General features: G+C 42.9%; 2 protein-coding genes across 4 annotated transcripts in view; both read right to left on the reverse strand.

Moving 5' to 3' along the window:
• Window positions 1–241: 241 nt before the first annotated feature.
• TMEM35A (transmembrane protein 35A) lies at window positions 242–14,587 on the reverse strand. The gene is made up of 2 exons (XM_030209753.1): window positions 14,316–14,587; window positions 242–1,482 (listed from the first exon to the last, which is right to left on the reverse strand). Exons 1-2 carry the CDS (start codon window positions 14,433–14,435, stop codon window positions 1,102–1,104), a joined length of 501 nt encoding a protein of 166 aa, XP_030065613.1. The 5' UTR covers window positions 14,436–14,587; the 3' UTR covers window positions 242–1,101.
• A 10,888-nt stretch (window positions 14,588–25,475) lies between these two features.
• TRMT2B (tRNA methyltransferase 2 homolog B) overlaps window positions 25,476–26,418 on the reverse strand; it is a 49,025-nt gene continuing 48,082 nt past the window's right edge. For all 3 annotated transcript variants that reach the window (XM_030209932.1, XM_030209933.1, XM_030209934.1), the window contains one exon: window positions 25,476–26,238. In XM_030209932.1, the coding sequence (XP_030065792.1) occupies window positions 26,112–26,238 (127 nt within the window). In that variant the 3' untranslated portion in view covers window positions 25,476–26,111. The remainder of the gene's footprint in view (window positions 26,239–26,418) is intronic.

Here is a 26,418-nt window from a genome sequence, read left to right on the forward strand (position 1 = left end):
GCTAGTTAGGTTTTCACACTATCTACAATGAATATGGATGAGAAATCTGCATGCACTGGACACTCATCATGCGTGCTTCAATACCTTTGGCAATGGTAAGGATAAACCATAGTGTGTGTTGCTGGTGCTTTTTAGGACTATAAGCATTTTGGTCTGCCATCTCAGCACCAATTATGACTGAACCAATTAGGTATTTCAATACATCTTGAAACAATTTATTTTCCAAATTGAAAACCTAAAGTGTAATGAAGATAACAAAATCTTTATAATAAAATGAAACAAAAGAAAAACAGCTAGACAACAAGTTCCATGGAGCACATGTCTGACAGAACCTGCTGTTAAAATCTCCAGCTCTTCATGAAGACTCTTCCTCAAGTTTTACGAAGCGAGGGAAAAGATTAGAAGGAAACACAGCTTGAAAAAACAGAGCTTCCCAAGCTCCTAGACAAAAAGTATCTCATAATACTGACACATGTAAATAACAAGTAAGCAGATGGGTGTCTGTTCACTCACCACTGTTAAGTGAACATTACCCCCTCTCTGCTTGTAGCAAGGGAGCAAGTTGGATGAAACATTAAAATCCTTTGATTTGTCTGAATTTATTCTAGGCAGCAGTCTTTCTTCTTAACTTGGCTGTTTTTCTTCCCCCTCCCCCCTCCAAACTGAAAATAGCTAATTCTCCTTTTAAAATCATTATTTTGGTGAAAGCATCTCACAAACTAATTAATGATCTTTAAAAAAAAAAAAAAAAGTGTTGCTTCGGCTCAAGCATATTCATTTTAACAACCTGTGTGCCGTGGGAACAGAAAGGGCAGTTACACCTCTCTCCTGACAGAGTAGCCAGTAAATTGCCAGAAGAGAAGGTTAGGATTGTTTTCACTACAAATCCTTTTTTTTGGGGGGGGGGGGGGGGGAGGGGGACTCTGCAGCATTCAGCTAGTTGTCTGCATTACTCAGTAATGATGTTAGGGCTTTAAAGATTTGGAGTTGCACAAGGTATGTTTGATGCATCCCCCAAACCTCCAAATACAAAAAAAAAAAAAAAACTGGACATTTTGGAAACAGCTGCCTAGCATATCACCTATTCTTGAATGTGAAGAACTAAGAAACTTTCATCTTGTTCTTCTCAGAGGCACTGTTCCGATGAGATAGCCGGTCTCCATCAGATGAGAGTGCTCGCTTCTCAAACTGCTCTTCAGGCTGGCGGGCAATCAGTAGCCGACAAGTGAGTAGGATCCCAAAGACCAGGGCATGAGCGTAGCGTTTGAGAGGGTCCCCCACCAACTGGTGGAAGAAAAGCACCACTAATACAATCAGGAGGAGAATGAAGTTAGCAACATCCTTGGGACGGCCAGGTACTAGAGTCATAACAATGCCACATGCCAGCTCCAGAGAGCCGATGATCTTCCGGAGGAGAATGGAGCTGATTCCCATCTTCTTTAGCCCTGGAAGGGCCTTGATATAGCTTTTATAGGCTCGTTTCTGAAATCAACAGCAACAGAGAAAGCAATCTGTTAATAAAAGGCAGCAAGTGGAATAGAAAGGGAGAGAGGTAAAAAAAAAAAAAAAAAAAGGTAAGCAAAATCAGCAGAACTTCATGGGAAAGTGTTGCTAAGTTCTCCATTATCTTTCAGATTTCCTGGGATTGCTATACTGTACCCAGAGTAAAAATTGTTATTTCTTATTCTGTTCTGGCTCTGTTGGGGCTTCTCAGGTCATGTGGAGGGGCATTTTTGAAAGAAACGTCCAAGTTGCGATTTGGACGTCCTTGCAAAACGGCAAACTCCAGGGGCGGGTAAACCCGTAAATTCAAAAAATGATGGACGTCCATCTTTCGTTTCGAAAATACCATCAGAGACATCCAAATCCTTAAATTTGGATGTTTCTGATTTTCGGCGATTTTTGAAACCAAAGACATCCATATCAAAAACATCCAAATGCAAGCCATTTGGGTGTGGGAGAAGCCAGCATTTGTAGTGCACTGGTCCCCATAACATGCCAGGACACCAACCGGGCACCCTAGGGGGCACTGCAGTGGACTTCATAAAATGCTCCCAGGAACATAGCTCCCTTACTTTGTGTGCTGAGCCCCCCGAAACCCACTACCCACAACTGTACACCACTACCATAGCCCTTACGAGGGTTTGTGGTGGATTTTGGAGAGCTCACTGTTTCCTCCACAAATGTAACAGGTAGGTGGGGTATGGGCCTGGGTCCACCTGTGTGAAGTGCACTGCACCCACTAAAACTGCTCCTGGGACCTGCATACACTGTCATGGACCTGACTATGACATCTGAGGCTGGCACGACATATTTTTAAACATGTTTTTTTGAGGGTGGGAAGGGATTAGTGACCACTGGGGGAGTAACGGGAGGTCATCCCCGTTTCTCTCTGGTGGTCATCTGGTCATTTTGAGCACCTTTTTGTGCCTTATTCGTTAAAAACAACACGTCCGGGTGAAAACGTCCAAGTGTTCATCAGGGACGTCCTTGTTTTTTCCGATTATGGGTCAAAGACGTCCAAGTGTTAGGAACACCCAAGTCCTGCCTTCGCTACGCCTCAGACACGCCCCCTTGAACTTTGGACGTCCTTGCGACGGACTGCAGTTGGAGACATCCAAAATCGGGTTTTGATTATACCGATTTGGACGTCTATCTTCCGATTTATGTCGAAAGATGGACATCCTCCTCTTTTGAAAATGAGCCCAATAAGCTCTTAAAAATAAAATCAATTTTACCTGTTACTCATATTCATTTATTTACTTACTTAGTAATTAGCTCATGCTGTTCCCGTGGTAGCTGAAGTCAAATTACATTGAAGTATACTAGGTATTTAAGATTATAAAATATGTACTTCAAGAGACTCATTTAAGTTCTGTAGAACTTGTGAAACTTAATAAATGGTGTGTTGGTGACTTTGAGGCCCCAACAGTTGCCAGGAAAGCAGGGGTGACCATGTTGTTTAGGAAGGGCCTTGTGGTGGAAAAACATACCATTATTTAAAATCCATAAGGCCGCTTTATTATAGCTCATCTCACAATAACACACCAATATATGCTCCTTTGTAATATTTATGCTCCCAATGTCTACTTGGTGGAGTTTTATAGCATTTTCTTTGATCATTTGCACCAATTTGATGTTCTACCCTTGATCACTGTAGGAGATTTCAATAGGGTTATGGACCTAGATCTAGACAAAACACATAATTTGGGGAAGGAACAAATAGACTACACTAAAGGCCTCCCACTGATTTGTGATACTTTTGAGGTCATAGAGGTTTGGAGAGTTCTCCACCCAACTGAGCGCGATTTCATCCATATGTCTTGAGCATTGATTATATCTTTATATTCAGAGAATTATGTGCCAAGGTTTCTGAGGCTGTTATTGGGCCACTGAGGTGTTGGACCATGCCCTAATATGAATAGCTTTGGACGTAGGTGGGGCTACGGTAGAGTGGAAAGGTTGGTAGTTCCCATTAGATCTTTATAGGGACATTAAGTTTGGGGATTTCATACTCCAGAAATGGAATTAGTTTCAACATCATAATCAAGCTCATGTGAGGGACAAAATTCTCTACTAGGAAAAAACTAAGGCAGTTCTCAAAGGAGAAATCATCACCTTTTCCAGCCATAAAAAGAAATGTAGAGGTCACGATATTCTTAGGCTGGAGATGCAGCTTCAATAGGAGTGGAGTCACTGTGGTGTACACCCTATGTTTCACAATAAAACTCAACTTCTGGCTACTTTAACAGCTCTTAATGAGCTCCTGCACCAGCTAGCCCTAAAATGCGCTTATGATCAATACTGATTTTATACATTTGGCGACAAGAGTGGGAGGCTCCTAGCTAAATTAATTTTCCAACAGCTGGGCCCAAGTCGGGTGCTCTTTTTTAGGAATACTCAGGGATGGCTGGTGAGGTCAGACAAAGAGATAGGTACTGTGTTTAAGAAATGTTTTAAAACAATGCATTCTTGGATAATAACTCTCTGGATGGTTCTGATTATTTATCTAATTTGGACTTGTCTGCCCTGAGTTTGGGCTATACAACAAAGTGTATTAGGGAAGACCCCAGATGGATACCATGCTGAGCGTTATAAAATCTTGAAGGATAAGGTAGTATCCCCCCCCCCCCCCCCCCCCCCGAGCAATGTTTAATAAATTAATCTCCACACAATCGTTGCCAGAGACTTTATCCTGTTCAACAATTGTGGTGCTTCTGAAGCCTCAGGAATGCCCCCGTTTACTACCCTAAATAGGAATATTACTGCCAATGAAGTGCAATTTGTCATTCGAGCTTTAAAATTACACTCAGCTCCTGGCCCAGACAGCTTCATAAGGGAGTATTATAAAACTGTTACAATCAAAGATTATAGGTCCCCTTGTGGCATATTTTGATAAATCAGTGGAGGTTCAAAGTTTTCCCTTGCATGAAAATACTACTTTGGTCAGTACGCTGCTTAAGCCAGGCAGGGCAGTGGACCAGCCTGGAGCATACCGTCCAAAATTACTCATTAATGTTGACCTTAAAATTCTTTCACGTGTTTGGCAGAGCGTATGGCTCTGGAGTTGCCAACCATTATTCAGTCCGATCAAGTTAGATTTGTGAGAGGTTGACAGGCAGTTGTCCGTAAGCTCCTATTGCAAGTTTGGCATTTTTGAAATCCAATCGATTTACTCTGAAAACAACAGCAAGATATTGGACTCTATCTGCATAGCTTTCAGTTTTGTTTGACTACAGCAAACATCCACACAAAGACTCCTGAGGAAGGCCCTTGCAGGCCAAAATATGATTTTGTGTCAAGTGTTGGATGATATAATAAAGACGTTGGTTTGGACATTGCTGCTCTTTCTTTAGTGACCCTTAAGGTGACTAAACAGGCATAAAACAGAGCACCTTCAGCTGCTGCAGTGGTCTACACCCCCTCATTCAATTGCATGCAGGTCCCTCTTCCCAATCAACCTTTCAGGACACTTTCAAGATGTAAGCAGAAAAGCGGCTCGGGGCACACACAACAGCACCACTTGCGGGATCGCAGACGAGTGTCACTTACCCGCCATAAGGGTGGCTCATGATTGCACGGTCCTTGCAGAAAATGAACTGGTGAGAGCAGAATTAGAGTGCACAGTCCCTGGAGGATTTTTTTTTTTTTAGCTCCTGCTACTCTACACCTCGAACCAATGACAGCATGGTTACTAGGGGAGTTACATAATGATGCTTTTACAGGGGGTGGAGGAGCTCTTGTGCACATGTGATAGGCACCATCCTCCCCCTTAACTTCCTAATACGCAATGCTAACAGCACACAGATGATTTGCATATTATTAATGTTGAGCATTAGGACTTTTTGCAGCTCTATTCCGGCGCCATTCTGTACAGCACCAGAGTTCTGAGCACTGGGGCACTGGAGTCCCAGGATTGGCTTTTGTGATAGTAATCTCCATAATCCTCCCAGGAAAGTAGCTGGCTGAAGCAGGTTCTGATTGGAATGGAAGCTTGGAACTGGGAAGAGATTAGCTACTACTACTACTACTATTTAACATTTCTATAGTGCTACAAGGCATACGCAGCGCTGTACACCATAGCTGCCCAAAGAAACATTTTTTATCAAATACTAGCACTGGCAAAAGCAATGGCCTGAAATTTTAGCTGCTTGTGCACCTAGCTTTTAATAGGATTCCATTTATATTTAACCCAATTCCTCCTTCTAGCAGTAGTTTAAAGCCATGAAAACAAACTTGTCAAATGCTCTAGAGTGACATAGTTACATTGTTACTGTGACTGGCAAAGGACATTAACTTTCAGCCTTCTTCCATAATTTTATTTATTTGTTACATTTGTATCCCACATTTTCCCACCTATTTGCAGGCTCAATGTGGCTTACATAGTACCGTAAGACGTTCGCCATCTCCGGTAGTGAAACAAATACAAAAGTGACGTTATGGTCGAATAAGGTTCATGTGTTATAGACACATTGGGGAATTGTATAGAGGAAGAGTAATGCAGTGTCTATTACAAGCTTTGGTTTCATTGTGTTGCAGGTTTGGGTCGGTAGGGTATGCCTTTTTGAACAGGTTGGTTTTTAGTGATTTCCGGAAGTTTAGGTGGTCATACATTGTTTTCACGGATTTTGGTAGTGTGTTCCACAGTTGTATGCTTATGTAGGAGAAGCTGGATGCATAAGTTGATTTGTATTCGCGTCCTTTGCAGCTTGGATAGTGGAAATTTAAGTACCTTTGTGTTGATCCGATTGTGTTTCTTGTCACCTCTCGTTTAGACTACTGCAATCTGCTTCTTGCTGGCCTCCCACTTAGTCACCTCTCCCCTCTCCAGTCGGTTCAAAACTCTGCTGCCCGTCTCGTCTTCCGCCAGGGTCGCTTTACTCATACTACCCCTCTCCTCAAGTCGCTTCACTGGCTCCCTATCCGTTTTCGCATCCTGTTCAAACTTCTTCTACTAACCTATAAATGTACTCACTCTGCTGCTCCCCAGTATCTCTCCACACTCGTCCTTCCCGTGCACTCCGCTCCATGGATAAATCCTTCTTATCTGTTCCCTTCTCCACTACTGCCAACTCCAGACTTCGCGCCTTCTATCTCGCTGCACCCTACGCCTGGAATAAACTTCCTGAGCCCCTACGTCTTGCCCCATCCTTGGCCACCTTTAAATCTAGACTGAAAGCCCACCTCTTTAACATTGCTTTTGACTCGTAACCACTTGTAACCTCTCGCCTCCATCTACCCTCCTCTCTTCCTTCCCGTACACATTAATTGATTTGATTACTTTATTTTTTGTCTATTAGATTGTAAGCTCTTTGAGCAGGGACTGTCTTTCTTCTATGTTTGTGCAGCGCTGCGTACGCCTTGTAGCGCTATAGAAATGCTAAATAGTAGTAGTTATTGGTAGGTCTATAAGGTCTGTCATGTATCCCGGGGCTTTGCCGTAGATAATTTTATGGACCAGGGTCAACAGGCTTAAAACTCATTCACACACAACATCTGCATGGGTCTATCCTTGCCAGAGTACAATCCTAGTGTCTTTAATATCTTTTATTTCTTGTTTAATTCATCCACGTGCACTCCTCCTCTATGTGCACACACCAACACTTGACAGGAATAAGAAGCTGAACACACTCGCCCCTGTCACACACACTTTCTGTTTTATGTTTATTTTGTGGAGCAGTTTATCCAAATAGTTTTGTTTTGCACATATATAGGCAGGTAAACAAGGGTATTTCGGATAAGCCTTCAGTCTCTCAAATACTTGAACTGTACCAAAGAGAAACTTCTGGATCAAGCTGGACAGAAGGAACACAGGTCCAGAGATTGAACCCTGTAGTGGGGGGGAGAGATCATAGGGGATTGATTTGGGGGTAGAGAAAAGGAGGAATAACTGATCTAGGGATTCAGCTGCAGGTTGAAAAGGAGAAGGACTGTTACTGAACTGAATATCCTTCCATGTTCAAGTTACAGGCAGCCCTGGTAAAACCGCCCTTTGTTTTCATTCATCTCAGACCCTTCTTACTGTCCCTTACTGCAAGCAGTGATTGATTGGATGATGTACCGCTTCTGTTTGAGGTTTCTATTTATATCAATATTCATACAGTATATACGAGATATCTGATGGAGAAATGTGAGAGATATTACACCAGTATTTTTCCTGGGCAGACTGGGTGGATCCTACATGTCTTTAGCTACTGTCTTTTACTACATTACTATGTTTTGATTTTGTCTGGATTTCCCTCAGTGAGGGGATATTTTGCTGTCTTTTAGTGGGGGCAGGCTGCTCTTTGCTTTTGAATATTTTGTTCTAACACTTGAAAAACAAACAACACTGTTACCCATTCAGGACATTCCAAGGTTACTGGTAGAAGGGTATTGGGCACCCTAGGTGAAACTTCAGCCTTATGTCCCCCCCCCCCCCCCCCCCCCAAATAAAGACATCATGCTTATGTCACTTACACACAAATAAAGAGGGCAATTTACTAAAGTCATCTAACTAGGTAAATGGATTTGAAATTTCCCACCTATCCTTCAGGTAAAAGTATGTATTAATGGTTCTTGCTGCTTGTTGGCTATTAGGATCTATAGTTTGGCTTTCACTGCAGCTGTTCCACAGAAACTGCTGGCCTAGGCAGCTGCCCAGTTTTGCCTAATGGTTGGGCCAGCCAGAGTATCTGACACCCTAAACTAACACACAACTGCACACCCATCCCACCAAGGGGTGTCTCATGGTTCAAGGCCTCCCCCTTGCTGTTTCTAGGATCTCTCTTGTTCACTTTCCCTATCCTAACCCCTCCAGTCCCTCTTTCACCGCTCATTCCACACCCCATGATGTCCAGCATCTCTCCTCCTCCCCACCAGCATTTATTTTCTTCCTTCCTTCCTTCCCTCCCTCCATCTCCCCCTTGCTCTGCAAGATGTTCAGGTTTAGCGCCCATCTGCCAGGGAAGGAAAAGAGGATGAATCGTAGTTTGCACGGGACTTTGAACATCAGCTCATGCTGAACTTGCAAATAGATTTCTGGAGTAGGGAGAATCCCCCTGCAACTGACTCTGTCTTTACCCTGCAAACTGCCAAGCCCCCCCACAAAAATTACCCCCTGTAACTGCACTAACACATTCATGCAGAGAGGTTGGGAACAATTCCATGAGCCATGATCTGCATGTTTTCCCCACGTATCTGTTTTGGAAAGTAGTTTATTAAAATTTACTATACCACTCAACCTAACTTCCAGACCAAAGTGGTTTACAAAACTAAAAGTACATGAATAGGTAGAAAGGAACTACAATATGAGACAGGAAAGGAATAAATAAAATCATTCACACATAAGAAGAATGGACAAGCTAAAGAGCAGAAAATAGGATGGGTCATAGGAGGGAAAAGGGAAACGAAGAGGGGGGAATAAGAAGGGAGGAAAGGAGGGGAGAGGAAGAACAGTTGGCAATCTGTATTCTGATTCCTCCTATAGTGGACCAGGGAACCATAAAGGTTTGATTAAAAAGTCAGGTATTTATAGCACTCAAAGTTTTTAAAGAACGGTTTGGCATAAAAGTTTATAGAGTACCGGAGCCAGGAGACCTTGAGCATATACAGAAGCCAATAATGCATCTTCTATAGATCTATAGATGCTGCACAACAAAATCAACCTCTCTTGTTATGAACTACAAAGTACTTTCTGTACTAGTAAATTCCTGTGAGATGCAACTCTCTTGTCCTCCAATTAATTTATCATTGTTCTTCTATAGATGCTGCCATATTAGTTCCCCATTTGAAGAGAGATAAGACCTGAACACCTTCAGGTAGAAGGAGGGAAAGATAGAGCCCATGGTAGAGGGCTGGAGGGGGGGGGGGAGAGCGATGATAGAGATCAAGGGCCAGCACCACCCCCACCAATTGCCTGGCCTGCCTAGTGAATGGTCAAAGCGTAAAAGATTCCTCAATCAATGTCAAAGAAAGTGTCCAAACTGGTTCACGTTCCTTCAGAAAATATTTGTTCTCAAAGTGTGATGATAACAAACACTGTGGTAACTAATCCACAAAAACCAAGATCAATACCAAATAAATGGATTCTTAAAGTGCCAATATTAAACATTAGGGGCCAGCACAGAGAACAGGTGCAAAATCCATGTGTTTGTTTTACCCATGGTCATTGCACCAGTTTTCAAAGGGATAGTACACCAGGGCATTCATTTGAAAGTTGCCACAGGTACATTTTGGTGGAAAAGTATGCATATAATTTTGAAAATGTAACACACCTGACCATAATTCATAAGATTATCTACGGAGAATTCCCAGACTACATGTACAATCTGATTGACCTTCCAACCAGAAACAACTCTAAATCCTTTCGAACTTACATCTTCCCAACTGTAAACGCATCAAGTACAAAACATATTATGCATCCAACTTCTCCGTTTAAGGCAGCCAACTCTGGAACGCCTTACCTAGATCTATTTGAATAATTAATGACCACTTACCCTTCCGGAAGCTTCTAAAAACTTACCTCTTTAAGCAAGCCTATACAAATGACTTGACTTAAATTAGGAGTCCATCTGTGCTACCCGGATCAGACTATATGACAGAACCTGAAATATGCTTCCCTACTGTTGTAGAAAGTGGAAGGCCTCCAATTATTTAATGTACAGAAATTAATGTCTCATATGTTGGACAGAGAGAAATGAAGGTTTCTTTCCTTCTAATCATGGGAACAGCCTGCTGGCTTGCACTCCTCCTCTTGCCCTGATTGCCCACAATCTCTCACATTGAATATGGTCAGGAGACAGAATTCTTTCCCATGCCCTTTGAAGTAAGGCTACTATCCAGGAGAGAATTACTTTTTTTTTTACAACCATGAGAGGAAGACCAGGTAACATCTTATTTCCTTCTCTGCCTAGAACAATTCGATCAAACACTATCCCTGGAGTCAATAGCAAGAGAAACCTAACACCTCTATAGCAACTCTATAAGGAAGCAGAAGTTAACTTTTGTCTCCTCTTTTAGCTAGAAGAATGGTCTAAGGTTTGGCAATTAAAATTCAATGCGAAGAAATGCAAAGTAATACACTTAGGGAATAGAAATCCACGGGAGACATATGTGTTAGGCGGGGAGAGTCTGATAGGTATGGGCGGAGAAAGGGACCTTGGGGTGATAGTATCTGAGGATTTGAAGGCAACGAAACACTGTGACAAGGCGGTGGCCGTAGCTAGAAGGTTGTTAGGCTGTATAGAGAGAGGTGTGACCAGCAGAAGAAAGGGGGTGTTGATGCCCCTGTATAAGTCGTTGGTGAGGCCCCACCTGGAGTATTGTGTTCAGTTTTGGAGGCCGTATCTTGTTAAGGATGTAAAAAGAATTGAAGTAGTGCAAAAAAAAGCTACGAGAATGGTATGGGATTTGCGTTACAAGACGTATGAGGAGAGACTTGCTGAACTAAACATGTATACTCTGGAGGAAAGGAGAAACAGGGGTGATATGATACAGACGTTCAAATATTTGAAAGGTATTAATCCGCAAACGAACCTTTTCCGGAGATGGGAAGGTGGTAGAACGAGAGGACATGAAATGAGATTGAAGGGGGGCAGACTCAAGAAAAATGTCAGGAAGTATTTTTTCACGGAGAGAGTAGTGGATGCTTGGAATGCCCTCCCGCGGGAGGTGGTGGAAATGAAAACGGTAACGGAATTTAAACATGCGTGGGATAAGCATAAAGGAATCCTGTGCCGAAGGAATGGATCCTCAGGAGCTTAGTCAAGATTGGGAGGCGGGGCTGGTGGTTGGGAGGCAGGGATAGTGCTGGACAGACTTGTACAGTCTGTGCCAGAGCCGGTGGTGGGCAGCGGGACAGTCTTGTATGGTCTGTGCCAGAGCCGGTGGTTGGGAGGCAGGGCTGATGGTTGGGAGGTGAGGATAGTGCTGGGCAGACTTATACGGTCTGTGCCAGAGCCAGTGGTTGGGAGGAGGGGCAGGTGGTTGGGAGGCGGGGATAGTGCTGGGCAGACTTATACGGTCTGTGCCCTGAAGAGCAAAGGTACAAATCAAAGTAGGGTATACACAAAAAGCAGCAAATATGAGTTATCTTGTTGGGCAGACTGGATGGACCGTGCAGGTCTTTTTCTGCCGTCATCTACTATGTTACTATGTAATAGGGGAAATTCTGAGAAAATGTATTCTTGTGTGAGAAAGGCTGTAAAGATGAATAGAAGAGGGCCAAAACATTTGGACAAAAGACCAAATGCATCTTCAAAAGGAAATATAAACAGATGCTATATATTTCTTTATTGTCAGGAGATCCTACCTGACTGTAAGATGCTAATTAAGGGGGTAAGAAGAAACCCTCCCCCCTTCTTGTGCTCCTCTGGTATTGAAAGGGAAAAGAAATCCTATATAATATCTCTCTGCCAGATAGGAGGGTGGTCAGTGTGCAGCGCTCCTGGTCTCATGCCAGAGAACTGGGAGACTGCCCTGGCCAACTTTCCATTTCAGTCATATTCTAGACTATCTCTATGACTATTTCTTATTATTTATCCTAAATCTCTGGATAAAGAATAAACTTGTGTTTTTCCCCAAAGGAAGCTTCTCTTGGCTCTCTTTTCTATGTTATTGTTTTAAAGGCTTTAATCCACCTGTCAGAGTTTCTTAAGGTATAGTTAAGAGGGTTTGTCTGCGTAGTATCGCTGGCCTGATTGGACTCCGCCAGCCGCAAGAACAGACGCAAACACTACTTAATCCTTTTGAAGTCATCCCTCTTCCAATCCTCTTTATACATTTTTCCTTAATCAACAACACACTATCCCAATATACACCCTCTTCCCATTCCCTACACTCACCATCTTCCTCCTTTACCCATCTTCCTCACCAACATTTTGTTGTCCACCTCTTCATATATTATATTACAGTCGTTATCCAATCTGTGTTATATTGTAAACCTGTTATATTATGTAAGCCGCATTGAACCTGCTAATAAGTGGGAAAGCGCTGGGTATAAATGTTACAAATAAATAAATAAAACCCAGTGGTGCACCTAACATATTTGACACCCAGCTGATCATTTTTGAACACCCCCTTTCTCTATATGAAAAAAATATTTTTAGTAATAATCCACGAGTCACACAACAAGGGTCTACCTAGGAAAAGGCAGCATCTTAATCAGCGCATCACTCGGAATGCACATTTGAATAGTAATTAGCTGATTAAAATAACTTTGCTTACAATTCTTATTAACTGCTACCATAACAGGAAGAGAGCCCGCAGATCCCCTTTGTGCATGTCTCGCTGAACTCCGTGCTTGCTAAACCGGAAAGAACCAGTGGAAAAAAAAGCATGTTGCTGGCTCAGGGGGTCTTTTACAAAGGCAACACTCACGTTTTTGGCGCGCTCTAAAATTGGGCATGTGTTAGAGACACCCATAGAAATGCATTGGCATCTCTAATGTTTAGCGCTCGCCAAAAACATAAGCACGCCTTAGTAAAAGACCCCCTCTGTAAGTTTTGTACATCTGGGCCTCAGTAATTAAAGACATGCATAAAATGGGATTGCCTATGTTGATTCCTAATCTTTTGTCACAAGTACATTTTAGTATGTGTGTTTAGGCTATCAGGAAATTTGCAGGTTTTGAAAAAAAGTGTATCACAGATTTTATGGAGAATCAGAAAATGACAGCACATCAGCACCGTTTTGTCCATTCCTGCTGGAATAGCACAAACGCCTGCCCTGCCCAACTCTAGGATTATGCTCACAGCCCCACAGCTATGAATACACTCTACCTATCCCAGGGTTTCTTGAATTCTCGTATCTGTTTTGATCTCCACCACCGACGCCACAACAGTTACATCATGTAAGAAAGGATGGAACGATGAAAAAGTGTTTGCAAGACAGACCCCCTCAGATGATCCTCTACAGTCCTGTTCGCTTTCATTGGTAGCCTTACACGCAATCGAGCTACAGTGGTAGTTATCACGCAATTATATGTACAAAACAGACACCCCACGCCACTATAACAGCACAACACACCACTGCGATGTAAAGAAACAACGAGATTAACTTCCTCACCATCTAGCATGTAATTGTAACCAGCAGGGTCTTATCCAACAATGCCGCTTTCCCCATTCTGTGCCTATGGAGACATAATCTGTGTTGAACAGAGCTCTAAAATCTTTCACATTCACGCTTTAAGCCCTGCGCCCTCTTAAACTAATAACCAGGACATTTGTATTCAAAGATTTATCTCCTGGGGATAGATGGGGCAGGAGAGTAAACCGGGCTGAAGGCAAAGGCTGCAGAGAAAATGCTAGAAAGAAGCGCCATTGTCTACCTTCAGTTAAGCGCCCAGTAACCTCTGCATTTTCGCCTGTTTTTCTTTGATCTACTACCTATGCCTATTTTGCCTCCTTTTCGCATCTAATATGTAGTTACTCCCTTCTGGGAAATTCCCACCGGGTATTGGTCGAACATAGAAGCACTGAGCCTGAGAGGTTTCTTCCTTCCTTCCTTCATTCATTGTGTACTATTCAGCAGCAAGCTAGAAACTGCAGAGGCAGGAAACATCCTGCTCCACTCCATCTCTCTCTACTAAAATGCAGCTTCTGATTTTTTTATTTTTTTTTTAATCTGTTCCAATCTCTGCAGCCATCCTTCGTGTCTGAAAAAGATGAACTGGATTGCACAGAAACTGAGCAGTAGGACTTATTTTACACCTGTCGAGTGACCAGTTCCCTTTCTTTATCTTAAAAGCGATCCACCCCCATCCCATATATTCACAGTCATCTTCACCAACCAAGCCTGGCAGACCTCAGCTTCCCCAGCCTGTCTGCTGCACTCACCATCTCATTGTAAGCGTCCCGACTGAGCCTGGGGGTCAGTTTAATGGTGCCCATGAACACAAAGAACAGCCCGAGAGCCACTGAAAGAGCCACAATCGTTACAGTCCTGGGAGAGGCCATCGGAGAGTGTGAAGGTCACTCAGTGCGGGTGTTCGTTCGGAGGTCTCCTGTTCCCTTCCTTTATCCAGGCAAAATCAATGCAGTCAGCCTCACCATTGAAGAGCTGAGACAGCCGTCAAGCTACAGCAGACTGCTTGTAAGCCTCTTGCTTGATTATGTCATCTGTAATCTCTAGGTCCTAGCGCCGTCTCTCGCAGCTGTAGATGGTTTTGGTCCTGCCCTTTTAATTTGCAAAAGAGCTAAATAAAAAGGGGGGGGGCCGGGGGGGGGAATATTTGCAACCACATCTTTCAGTTGGCTTTCACAACACTTCAATTTAATGCCTGCCACTAATATACAAACATAGTACTTTAAGGAACATACTACCCGCACATAGGCCCATTCTAAAAATCATCAGTCAATTTCATTTTTTGCAACCTAGCGCAGTATTTTTTTAACAGACTATTTGACAGACAGCACAACTGGAATCATCCTATTCCTTGAATGCTTTGTATTTTGACCACCACATCGCCTCCTGAATTTCTATTAAAGGTTACTTCTACAAGTGCTTGCGCAATTGTTTAAATTTAAAATCTGTATACTACCAATATAACAACATAAGCGTTGCTATACTGGGACAGACGGAAGAACTATCAAGCCCAATATCCTGTTTCCAACAGTGGCCGATCCAGGTCACAAGTACCTGATAAGAGCCCAAAACAGTAAAATATATTTTACTAGTAAAAAAGGCCCATTTCTGTTAGAAATGAAACGGGCGCTAGCAAGGTTTTCCTTGGAGTGTATGTTTCAGAAAGAGCGTGTGTGAGAGAGAGAGAGAGACAGAGTGTATGTGTTTGTGCGAGAGAGAGAGAGAGAGAGAGAGTGAGAGACAGTGTTTGTGTTTCTGTGTGACACTGTGTGAGAGAGAGGGACAAAGACAGTGAGTGTGTGAGTGAGAGTGTATGTGGTAGACAGAGAATGAGTGACTGCGTGTGTGTTGTGAGGAACCCCCTCACCCTCCCCTGCCCCCTTGCAGCCAGGCATGTGCAGTGACCCTCCTGTCCCCCTGCAGGCACGCATGTGCAGCGTCCCGCCTCTCTCCCCTGTCCCCCCCTGCAGCTACCCATGTCCAGCGACCCTCCTCTCCTGTGCAGCCACCCATGTCTGAGGACACTCCTCTCCTTTTTCCCTGTTCCTCCCCTGTGGCCAGCCATGTCCATCGACCCACCTGTCCCCCCTGATGACCACCAACCCTTCTGTCCCCCTGCCCGCCCTGCAGTGTCCGTCCTGTATCCCCTGTCCCCCTTGCAGGCCCCCATGTGGTGTGTGGAGCCCCATCCCTATCTCCCTGTTCCCTGCCCCCCCTGCAGCCACCCATGTGCAGCGACCCTCCCCTCCCCCTGCTTCCTTCCAGCCACCCATGTCCAGCGAGACCCCGCTTCCCCCCCAGCCGGTGCAGCACCCAAAGAAAGCCCCTTGTCCCCCCCTTCGCGCATCACCCGACCCCCCCACCGTGGCACATCACCAAGCCCCTCCCCCCTCATCAACCCCCTCGCCACCCGCAACCGCTAATACAAACTGTGTCCGGCGGCTGCTGCTTCTGCTATTCAGCAGCAGCAGCCCGTACATAAAGAAAACAAACAAAAAAAAATCCTCCTAAAACGCACCTCGGTTGAGAAGCATCTCACATTGGCTGAAGTCTCAGCATGCGTTCCTCCTCTCCCCTCTGACGTCTCGGCGTTTCTCCGGGGTCTTCCGGCAGGGGCACTGACGTTGAGGGGAGAGGAGGAGCGGCTGCAGAGACGTCAGCCAATGTGAGATGGTTCTCCACGGAGGTGTGTTTTAGGAGGTTGTTTTTTTTGTTTGTTTGTTTGTTTTCTTTATGTACGGGCTGCTGCTGCTGCTGCTGAATAGAAGCAGCAGCAGCCGCCGGACAGAGTTTGTATTAGCGGTCACGGGTGGCAAGGCAGTCGATGTGGGGGGGGAGGGGCTTGGTGAAGGGGAGGGGTTGGGTGATGCGGCGAGGAGAGAAGGGGGTAGGGGCTTTCTGATGCCCCGTTGCACGGGTTGTTGTGGCGATGCAGCGGGGGGGCACTTAGAGGTGCACCGTCGAGGCTGTTTGTGTGTGTTTGTTTGTGTGTGTTTCTGTGTTTTGTGTGTGTGTGTTTATGTGTGTGTGTGTTTGCGTTTGCGTGTGTTTGTGTGTGGGGGGGGGTTTGCGGGTGGCTTTTGTGGTCGTGTGGTTGGGGAGTTTGCCAGCAGCCTGTAGCGATTCCTAGGCAGGGGGAGGAATACGGAAACACTCCCCCTGCCTGGGTCGTTGTTTGTTGGAGGGGGTTGCCGGTTGGTAGGGGTGCCTTTATGGATCCCTTTACTCTCTGTGTTCCGCCCTCGAGGGCGGGGCAGAGAGACATGGTGAGTTGGATGGCTTCACCACCATGAACTAACGAACTGTTTAGGGATTTTGCAGATGGCTTCAGCAGGTTGTCTTCAGAATGTTGAGGTAGCGTTTTATGTACAGATGGGGCGTGGCTGAGGGCAGGTCTATGAGTGAGGGTGACTGGTCCTAGCCTATGAAGACTACAGGATTTTTGTGCTTCTCTGCCTTGGAGTGAGCTTCAGAACGTTCAAGGTGGGATTTATTAATATAGATTCTGCTTATCAAGCAGTAGATTTTCCAAAGTGTATCAAATAAGTGGTTATTACAAGTTATCTCTCTGTTTCTGCTGACTGTAGGTCCTAGACAACTGGTCTAGCATATCTGACTTTTGTAAGCTGTCCTTGAACTGTATTGGTATAGAAGGAATATAAATACAGGTGTAACATTACAAGTCCATCTTAATAATGACTTATGGACTTTTCTTTTAGGAAAGTATCAAAACCATTTTTAAACCCTGCTAAGCTAACTGCTTTTACCACATTCTCTAGCAATAAATTCCAGAGTTTAATTACATGTTGAATGGAAAAAATATTTTCTCCAGTTTGTTTTCAATTTACTACTTTGTAGCTTCACTGGATGCCCACTAGTACTAATATTTTTGGAAACAGTAAACAAGCGATTCACCTCTACCCATTCCACTCCACTCAGTATTTTATAGACCACAATCATATCTCCCTTCAGTCATCTCTTCTTCAAGTGAAGAGCCCTAGCTGCTTTAGCAATTCCTCATAGGGAAGTCATCCCATCCCTTTTTTTCATTTTGTCACCCTGCTCTGTACCTTTTCTATTTCTGCTATATCTTTTTTGAGATGCAGTGACCAGAATTGTTCCTCTTTCTCACATGCATCTCTTTGCACTTGCTCACATTAAATGTCATCTGCCATTTGGATGCCCAGTCTCGTAAGGTCCTCTTGCAATTTTTCACAATCCTTTTGTGATTTAATAACTTTGGGTCATCTGCGAAAGGAATTACCTTATTCTCATCTCTAGATCATTTATAAATATGTTTTGAATAAACAGCAATCCCAGCACAGACCCCTGGGGAACCCCACTATTTACTCTTCTCCACTGAGAATAGTGACCATTTAACCCTACTCTCAATTTTCTATCTTTCAACCAGTATTTAATCCATCATAGGACATTACCTCTTATCCCATGACTTTCTAGTTTCCTCAGAAGTCTTTCATGAAGTATTTCATCAAATGCCTTTTGAAAATCCAGATACAAAACATTCACTGGCTCACCTTTAGCCATATGTTTATTCACCCCTTCAAATAAATGTAGTAGACTGATGAGGCAAGATTTCCCTTGACTGAATTTCATTAATCCATGCTTATCTATATGCTATGTAATTTTATTCATTATAATAGTCTTTACTATTTTTCCCAGCACCAACATCAGGCTCAACGGTCTATAATTTCCTGGATCAACTCTGGACCCCTTTTTAAAAAATTGGCGTTACATTAGTCACCCTCCAATCTTCCAGTTCCATGCTTGATTTTAAAGATAAATTACATATTGCTAACAATTGCTCTGCAAGTTTATTTTTCAATTCTATCAGTACTCTGGGATGTATACCATCCAGTCCAGGTGATTTCCTACTATTCAGTTTGTCAAAAACTAACCCCCACAAATTACCCAACCCCAACTGCCCTGCAATCACCCCACTACCCTGGAAATTGTCCTACCTTGCAACTGACTCATCACCCTGCAAACTGCCCCACTACCCACAAAACTTACCCCCTGCAATTGCCCTAACACACACATGAAGATGGATTAGAAACAATTCCAAAAGCCATGCTCTGCATGCTTTCCCCACTCATTTATTTCACATATTTATCAACTTCCTAAAAGTTCTCCCAATTATGTTCAGTCTGTTACAATCAACAAATAGATAGTAATTATTACTACTACTACTATTTAGCATTTCTATAGCGCTACAAGGCGTATGCAGCGCTGCACAAACATAGAAGAAAGACAGTCCCTGCTCAAAGAGCTTACAATCTAATAGTCAAGAAATAAAGTAAGCAAATCAAATCAATTAATGTGTACAGGAAGGAGGAGAGGAGGGTAGGTGGAGGCGAGTGGTTACAAGTGGTTACGAGTCAAAAGCAATGTTAAAGAGGTGGGCTTTCAGTCTAGATTTAAAATTTGCAGAAAGTTGCCTTAACCTTGTAATCAGGGCTGTGGAGTCGGTACAAAAATCCTTCGACTCAGACTCAGACTCCTCAGTTCTTAATATGTATTTTTTTTTTTTCATGTTGACTGAAAGAGTGCAGCATGCAAGGCTGCATGTTAATGTTTGGGTTTAAAATCTATGTCATTGTGACTTTTTATTTTATTTATTAAAGAAACTATAAATATTAATTAATCCTAAAGTTTAAACAAAAAAACACACATAAAAAACAAGGTTATGTTTATTGTTTTTTTATCAAGTATAAAGTCATCATAGCATTAGCAAGTATAAAAATCTGGAACAACCACATCCTTTGGAAATTCTAGAACAACATCCTTTGGAAATTAGAACAAAATCAAAGTTAACCTACATAAACCAAAAACATTTGGAAAACCTAAAACAACTTATATATTATTTAAACTTGGCATATATAGCTGTAGAATAGCTGTTAAACATAATCCAAAATTAACTAATATATTGTTCTTAGAAACAGAATTGCTTCTGCCAGATCCTCCTTCATAGAAGCCCTTAAATCTGATTTGATTATTTTCAGTGCTGAAAACAGTCTTTCAACACTAACTTGGGTGGGTGGCTTTGCTGTTACGGTTCTAGCTGCATCACTGATAATCTCTGGATAAACAATGATGGCTTCTTCTATAGTCAGTTTTGATGAGCGGTCAAACTTTTCCACTTCTTTTAATCCTTTAAAAAACTCTTGCATGAATTTCTTTATATGGACATTTACAGGTTACTTTTCCATGTTTAACCGACATCGCTTTGCTTTTGAAGCTTCCATTTTGTCCAAATAGGCTTGAAAATTCTCTTCTTCATTTGAAGAGGATGAACCTGAGTTACCATTACCACCAGTATTTATAGCTTTAGCTTCATCCAGTGGTTTATGAGTTTCAGGTAGTAACCCTTTCATGCGAACTGCTATGTCATAGAGTGCCTGTTTTCCTGTAGCAATTTGGTCACTGCTCAATAAAATTCGGCTCATTGGATCAACATAAATAGCAGCTAAGAGAATTTGATTATCCAGCAAGAGCTCCTCTTTTCCTCATTGAAGATACAATGCCATCAGCAATTAACCCCCCCACTTTTGTTAAGGTTATATATCAAGCCCTTCCATTCCAAGAAGAATTTGCCTGATGTTAAATCTTCATATTGCAGCTTCTTGGTAACAGCAAAAGGGTAAGAAAATTAGCCTTTCTAATTCTGTAACTTGAGCACACTGGTTTTCTTTTAATGAAACATTTACATTGTCCAGTTCTTCAAGAAAGTCTTTTAGTTCAAGCAAACGCTTTATCATCAAGTAAGTGCTTCCCCAGTGCGTTGCTTGATCCAAAATGGCTCCTTTTCCAGCACGTCTCTTCAGAATAGCATCTGTTTTAGGGATCCTGGCTGCAACAGCTACTTGCCTCAACTTGCTAATTAGTGTAGCCGCATGACGATCCTTCAATCCATCTTTTATTGCTAGTTGCAGAGTATGAACAGCACAACGCATATGTTGAATGGTAATAAGCTTAGATGCTTCTTCAGCAATATCATCCAAACTTTCACAGTTTTCTTGAATTGCAGAACTGTCATCTTCTGATATTTGTATGCTGCTTTCTTCATCAACTTCCTTCATTTTTTCAATTGTGCTTAACATATTTGAAGCATTATCAGTTACAATACATAGAATGTGTTCCTTTTTAATTTCAAAATCTTCTAAAACACCTTCCACTAACTTCTGCAGATACTCACTGGTATGATGTGCCTGGGTGTCCTTTACTCCTAATGTCCGGGTTATTGTTTTTTTTTTTGTTTTCATCAGCAAATCTAACATTAATTGCAAAATAATTGACTCTGTGACATGTGCATGCATCCATTTTAATAAAGACAAAACGTCCCTTCAGACTTTTTCTTAGTTCTTCCTTCTTACATTTGGCCTCTTCAAGTATAAGTTTCCTTATACCGTATTTTTCGGACTATAAGACGCACCGGACCATAAGACGCACCTAGGTTTTAGAGGAGGGAAATAGGAAAAAAAAATTTTTTCCTTTTTCCCTCCTCTAAAACCTAGGTGCTCCGGTGCGTCTTGTCCGAGTTCGGGATCGCCCTCCCCTACTCACGTCAGCGATGTTCCCTGGTGGTCTAGTGACGTCGGGGCAGGAAAGAACCCCCTCTTTCCTGCCCAGCGCGCTGCTCTCCGTCCTCCTCCGTCCTCCTGTATGCTGCCTGACGGTCTCGGCGATATTCAAAATGGCCGCCGAGAGTCTCGGCGGCCATTTTGAATCTCGCCGAGACCGTGAGGCAGCATACAGGAGGACGGAGAGCAGCGCGCTGGGCAGGAAAGAGGGGGCTCTTTCCTGCCCCGACGTCACTAGACCACCAGGGAACATCGCTGACGTGAGTAGGGGAGGGTGATCCCGAACTCGGGGGGAGGGCGATCCGGAATCGCTACCTTCGGACTATAAGACGCACCCCCCATTTTCCTCCCAAAGTTTGGGGGAAAAAAGTGCGTCTTATAGTCCGAAAAATACGGTACTTTCTCATTTCAGAGAAACTCCAAGCTTTTTAGCCATTTCTCCATTTAAGCCTAAAAAGGCTGGTTGTGAAAAAAAAAAAGATAGTGGTATACTATTCTTTACTGCCATTTCAATGATGTGGTTTTTGAATTTTTCAGGTGTCATTGTTATAGTAACTTTGTCAGCTGTAAAAAATCTTGATAGTTGTGTCTGGTCTCCAGTAGATTTCTGATCTTTTATTGACCCTGAAGTAGATGGAATGTTTTCATTGCTATCTTTCTCATTCACAGCTTCTAACACTTTAGGATGGAAACGCTGCAAGTGTCTTTTTAAATTTGATGCTCTTGTAGGTGCATTTTTTTCATAACCACTGAAACTGCTAATTTTTGCATCACATGCTTTTTCACCATCATCATCTTCTATAATACATTGACATACATAATGTTTCCCATCTGTTGATATTGTAAAGTGTTCATAAACAGCAGACTTTGTCATGTTTCCTGACATTCTTTTTGCCATTGTGAATGGTGTGCCACTTCCACTAAAATATAAAGCTCTTCTTGCAGAGAGAGAGGAAGTTGGGTGGAGTCTCTCTGCTGCCTTAGCTGTGTGTGCTGAATGATCTTCTCTTGGAGCTTAAGTTCACTGTGGGGTCAGAGAGGAGGTGCTCTACAGGTCAGTAAATGCAAAGGGAGACTGAGCAGAGAGAAGCTCTCCAGCAAAATAGTTCAGCTGGACTTCACACTAGTGAAACAACTAGGTACTAAGCTTTATTCACAGCAGAGAAGTACTTTATTCAAATGTATGAGGAGTCGGAGTCAGTACACTTTTGCCGACTCCAACTCCGACTCAATGTGCCCAAAATTGCTGCCGACTCCGACTCCACAGCCCTGCTTGTAATATGCAGATGTTATTGTGCAAGCTCCTGTTCACTCAGGGGTCCTTTTTATCAAGCTGTGGGACAAAGGGGGGACCATTTTTCCCGCGCACCAGGGCCCTTTTTACCGCATCAGGTACAAAAGCCTCCAGACACACATGACCATGCAGTGGAGAACCCTTACCGCCACCCATTAAAGGTGGCGATAAGGGCTCCCACGTTAACCTGGCAGTAACTGGGCCTCGCACAGCGATGCCTGATTACCGCCGGGTTATCACTGTGCAAGCCATTTTCAGGGGTTTTCTTTTTGTCCCGGAAATGGCGCACGCTCAGGGCAGCAGCCACGTTGGGCCAGCAGTAGTCCCAGAAGAGCAAGTGGTAAGCCCGCAATGAGCTTACCGCTCCTCTGTAAAAGGGCCCCTCTGGGATTTATTGAAAAATACAATTTGACCAGGGGTGCCTAAACTTTTGCACACAACTGTGCATAAACAGCTAAGTCAGAAAGGAATGGGAGATATTTTTAATAGCAAACAAATAAGGCCTACGCAAGGTAAAATCAGGTATAGTAATTTCTTGCTCCAGAGGGCTTTCAAAAAGTTTATACTTAAGGCAACTTACCCAAAGTGACCAGGAACACCAGTGGGAGAAATGGCATTCGAACCTTATACTACCTCATTTGTAGCTTACTTTTCTAACCACTAGGCCAGTCCTCCACTTGTACTGGCTGTCTGCTACAATGTGAAAAGTCTAATGATCTTGGATGACCAGCCTGACACAAGCACTTCACAGGGGCTGGGAAAATAGCAAACTCCAGATAGATAAAAACAGCACTAAAGGCTAGGTTAGGGCTCTTCAGCTTGGACAAGAGATGGCCAAGGGGGATATGATTGAGGTCTACAAAATCCTGAGTGGTGTAGAATGGGTTAAAAGTGAATTGCTTTTTCACTCTTTCAAAAAGTACAAAGACCAGAGGACACTCAATGAAATTACATGGAAAAACTTTTAAAACAAATCGGAGGAAATATTTTTTTCACTGAAAGAATAGTTAAGCTCTGGAACTTGTTGCTGGAGAATGTGGTAACGGCGGTTAGCGTATCTGGGTTTAAAAAAAAGGTTTGGACAAGTTCCTGGAGGAAAGTCCATAATCTTTTATTGATATGAACATGGGGGAAGCCACTGCTTACCCCGGGATTGGTAGCATGGAATGTTGCTACTAACTGTGTTTCTGCCAGGTACTTGTGACCTTGAATTGGCCACTGTTGGAAGCAGGATACTGGGCTAGATGGACCATTAGTCTGAGCCTGTATGGCTGTTCTTATGTTCTGTTCTCAGCTTTACAAGTTGTCTCTCTATCATATTTAGCTACCTGGGGGGATCCTGAATCAAACAATATCACTTTCTACCAAGATTGCAGACTGTTGGCAAGCAACCCAAGTTAATATCAAACCATGCAATAAATGCGGAGAAAAAAAGACATCAGGTGTGACAGTCTACCTCTTTGTCAAAGGACAAGCCTTTAGTATAACGGGGAGACTGTCTCAATCACGTGTCTTTAAAAAAACTCCACAATTACATTGTATTTAACTACTGCTATCTTTATAATGGTTACACCGCATAGCTTGCTTGACAACAACTGCAAAGGAGATTCAACTCCTACTTTAAATTTCAAGAAGAACTTGGAAAGAGTACTTATCTTCACCGGAAAATCTTTTGATTAATTAACTCCGATTTCATCTGTTTGTACTCCACATATGAATAAAGTCCCGACAGGGAAACCCTGTTTCGCCAACAATAAGCTGCTTCAGGGGAATGTTCAAAAAATCCAAGCTTCTGAATCTCTCACCATCTCCATAAATCACAAGATCAAAACAAGTCCGCCATGTTTTGATCTTGTGATTTATGGAGATGGTGAGAGATTCAGAAGCTTGGATTTTTTGAACATTCCCCTGAAGCAGCTTATTGTTGGCGAAACAGGGTTTCCCTGTCGGGACTTTATTCATATGTGGAGTACAAACAGATGAAATCGGAGTTAATTAATCAAAAGATTTTCCGGTGAAGATAAGTACTCTTTCCAAGTTCTTCTTGAAATTTAAAGTAGGAGTTGAATCTCCTTTGCAGTTGTTGTCAAGCAAGCTATGCGGTGTAACCATTATAAAGATAGCAGTAGTTAAATACAATGTAATTGTGGAGTTTTTTTAAAGACACGTGATTGAGACAGTCTCTCCGTTATACTAAAGGCTTGTCCTTCGACAAAGAGGTAGACTGTCACACCTGATGTCTTTTTTTCTCCGCATTTATTGCATGGTTTGATATTAACTTGGGTTGCTTGCCAACAGTCTGCAATCTTGGTAGAAAGTGATATTGTTTGATTTGATATTCTACCTTCCGGTTTCGATATTAAGGGATCCTGAATCACTAATTAGATTGTTGAGGACTTTGAACATTCTACTTGAGAGAAGACCTGGTTCCTTCCTAGCTGGCAACCTTATTAAATTGAAACAAGAATGATTCTTCATACTTGGTAAGCGCCCCGAGCCCTAAGCAGATGGATTTTCTGTTTCTAGTATGGACCAGCATTAGTTATCTGTTGTTCTGGAGCCACATAGTAACATAGTAGATGACGGCAGAAAAAGACCTGCACAGTCCATCCAGTCTGCCCAACAAGGTAACTCATATTTGCTACTTTTTGTGTATACCCTACTTTGATTTGTACCTGTGCTCTTCAGGGCACAGACCGTATAAATCTACCCAGCACTATCCCCGCCTCCCAACCACCAGCCCTGCCTCCCAACCACCGGCTCTGGCACAGACCGTATAAGTCTGCCCAGCACTATCCTCGCCTCCCAACCACCAGCCCTGCCTCCCAACCACCGGCTCTGGCACAGACCTGTGTGTGTGCTGGTGTTCAATTTGTAGAAAATGTGCAAAGGCCCACTGGAAATGTCGAACAATGTGTTTACATTCTCTCACTGGTATTTCTTCCCTAGAAATTGCCAAATAATGCATTTATAACAAAATGTAAAAATAACAACAGAAAAGATATAACTGAGGTCTGATCGATTTTAATTAAGTAAAAACTGTACATCTCCTAAACACATAGAGTAATACATTTGTCATCTTCAAAAGCTTTTTCTTAATCCAAACCACTTTCTTCTGCTCCTTTGGACTTCCAAGCTCAACTGGATGTATTTATTTATTTGGATTTTGCTTACACCTTTTTCAGTAGTAGCTCAAGGTGAATTACATTCAGGTACACTGGTATTCCATGGTCCCTGGAGGGCTCACAATCTAATTTTGTACCTGAGGCAATAGATGGTTTTAAAAGATTCTAGCTCTCTACTCTTCCAAATTCCTGAGTCACACAAATAGTTACATATCTGATCATATTCAGCAGCAGTACTTTTTCACCTATGTCAGCTTGAAAGGTTTAATCATCTTTGTCTATAGGAGACACATTCCAGTGCACGACTTTTGCACATTTCTGAAGCTGGCAGAACACGTTGAAAATCACTCAGGAATTTGGTCACTAGAACACAACCAGCACTAATTCAGAGGAGAAGAATTTGTCTCAGCAAACAGAGAGCACTGCTTGTCACAACGTGTGCTAAAAAGTCTTGAGTCAACAACTACAGAATAACAGCAGGTCCCAGAAGACAGCTGGAGAGAAAAAGTGGCCACTCATAACATTCTGATTTCACCGTCTGAAGAGCAGTACAAGTTCGCAGTGGGGAGTATGGGGAAACATGTCGATCGGGATGGCCTGCATCAGCACAAACGGTTCTCCAAAGATCTTTTTTTGATCGTTTGGGGGGCAGCACAGCCTGAAATTACAGGTTATACAGATAAGTAAATACTTCAGAAAGACCTACAAAGTAAAATACTACAGAACATCAGTATAACTTTCTTCCTGTTTACTGTTTTAAGCAGCAGAACAGAAATCACTGAAGAAAGAGTACCATAGCAAAACTTTTCTTATGGCCAGAAGATGGCGTGTGGTAACT

This window comes from Microcaecilia unicolor, chromosome 7 (assembly GCF_901765095.1).
Source record: "Microcaecilia unicolor chromosome 7, aMicUni1.1, whole genome shotgun sequence".
Classification (NCBI taxonomy): domain Eukaryota; kingdom Metazoa; phylum Chordata; class Amphibia; order Gymnophiona; family Siphonopidae; genus Microcaecilia; species Microcaecilia unicolor.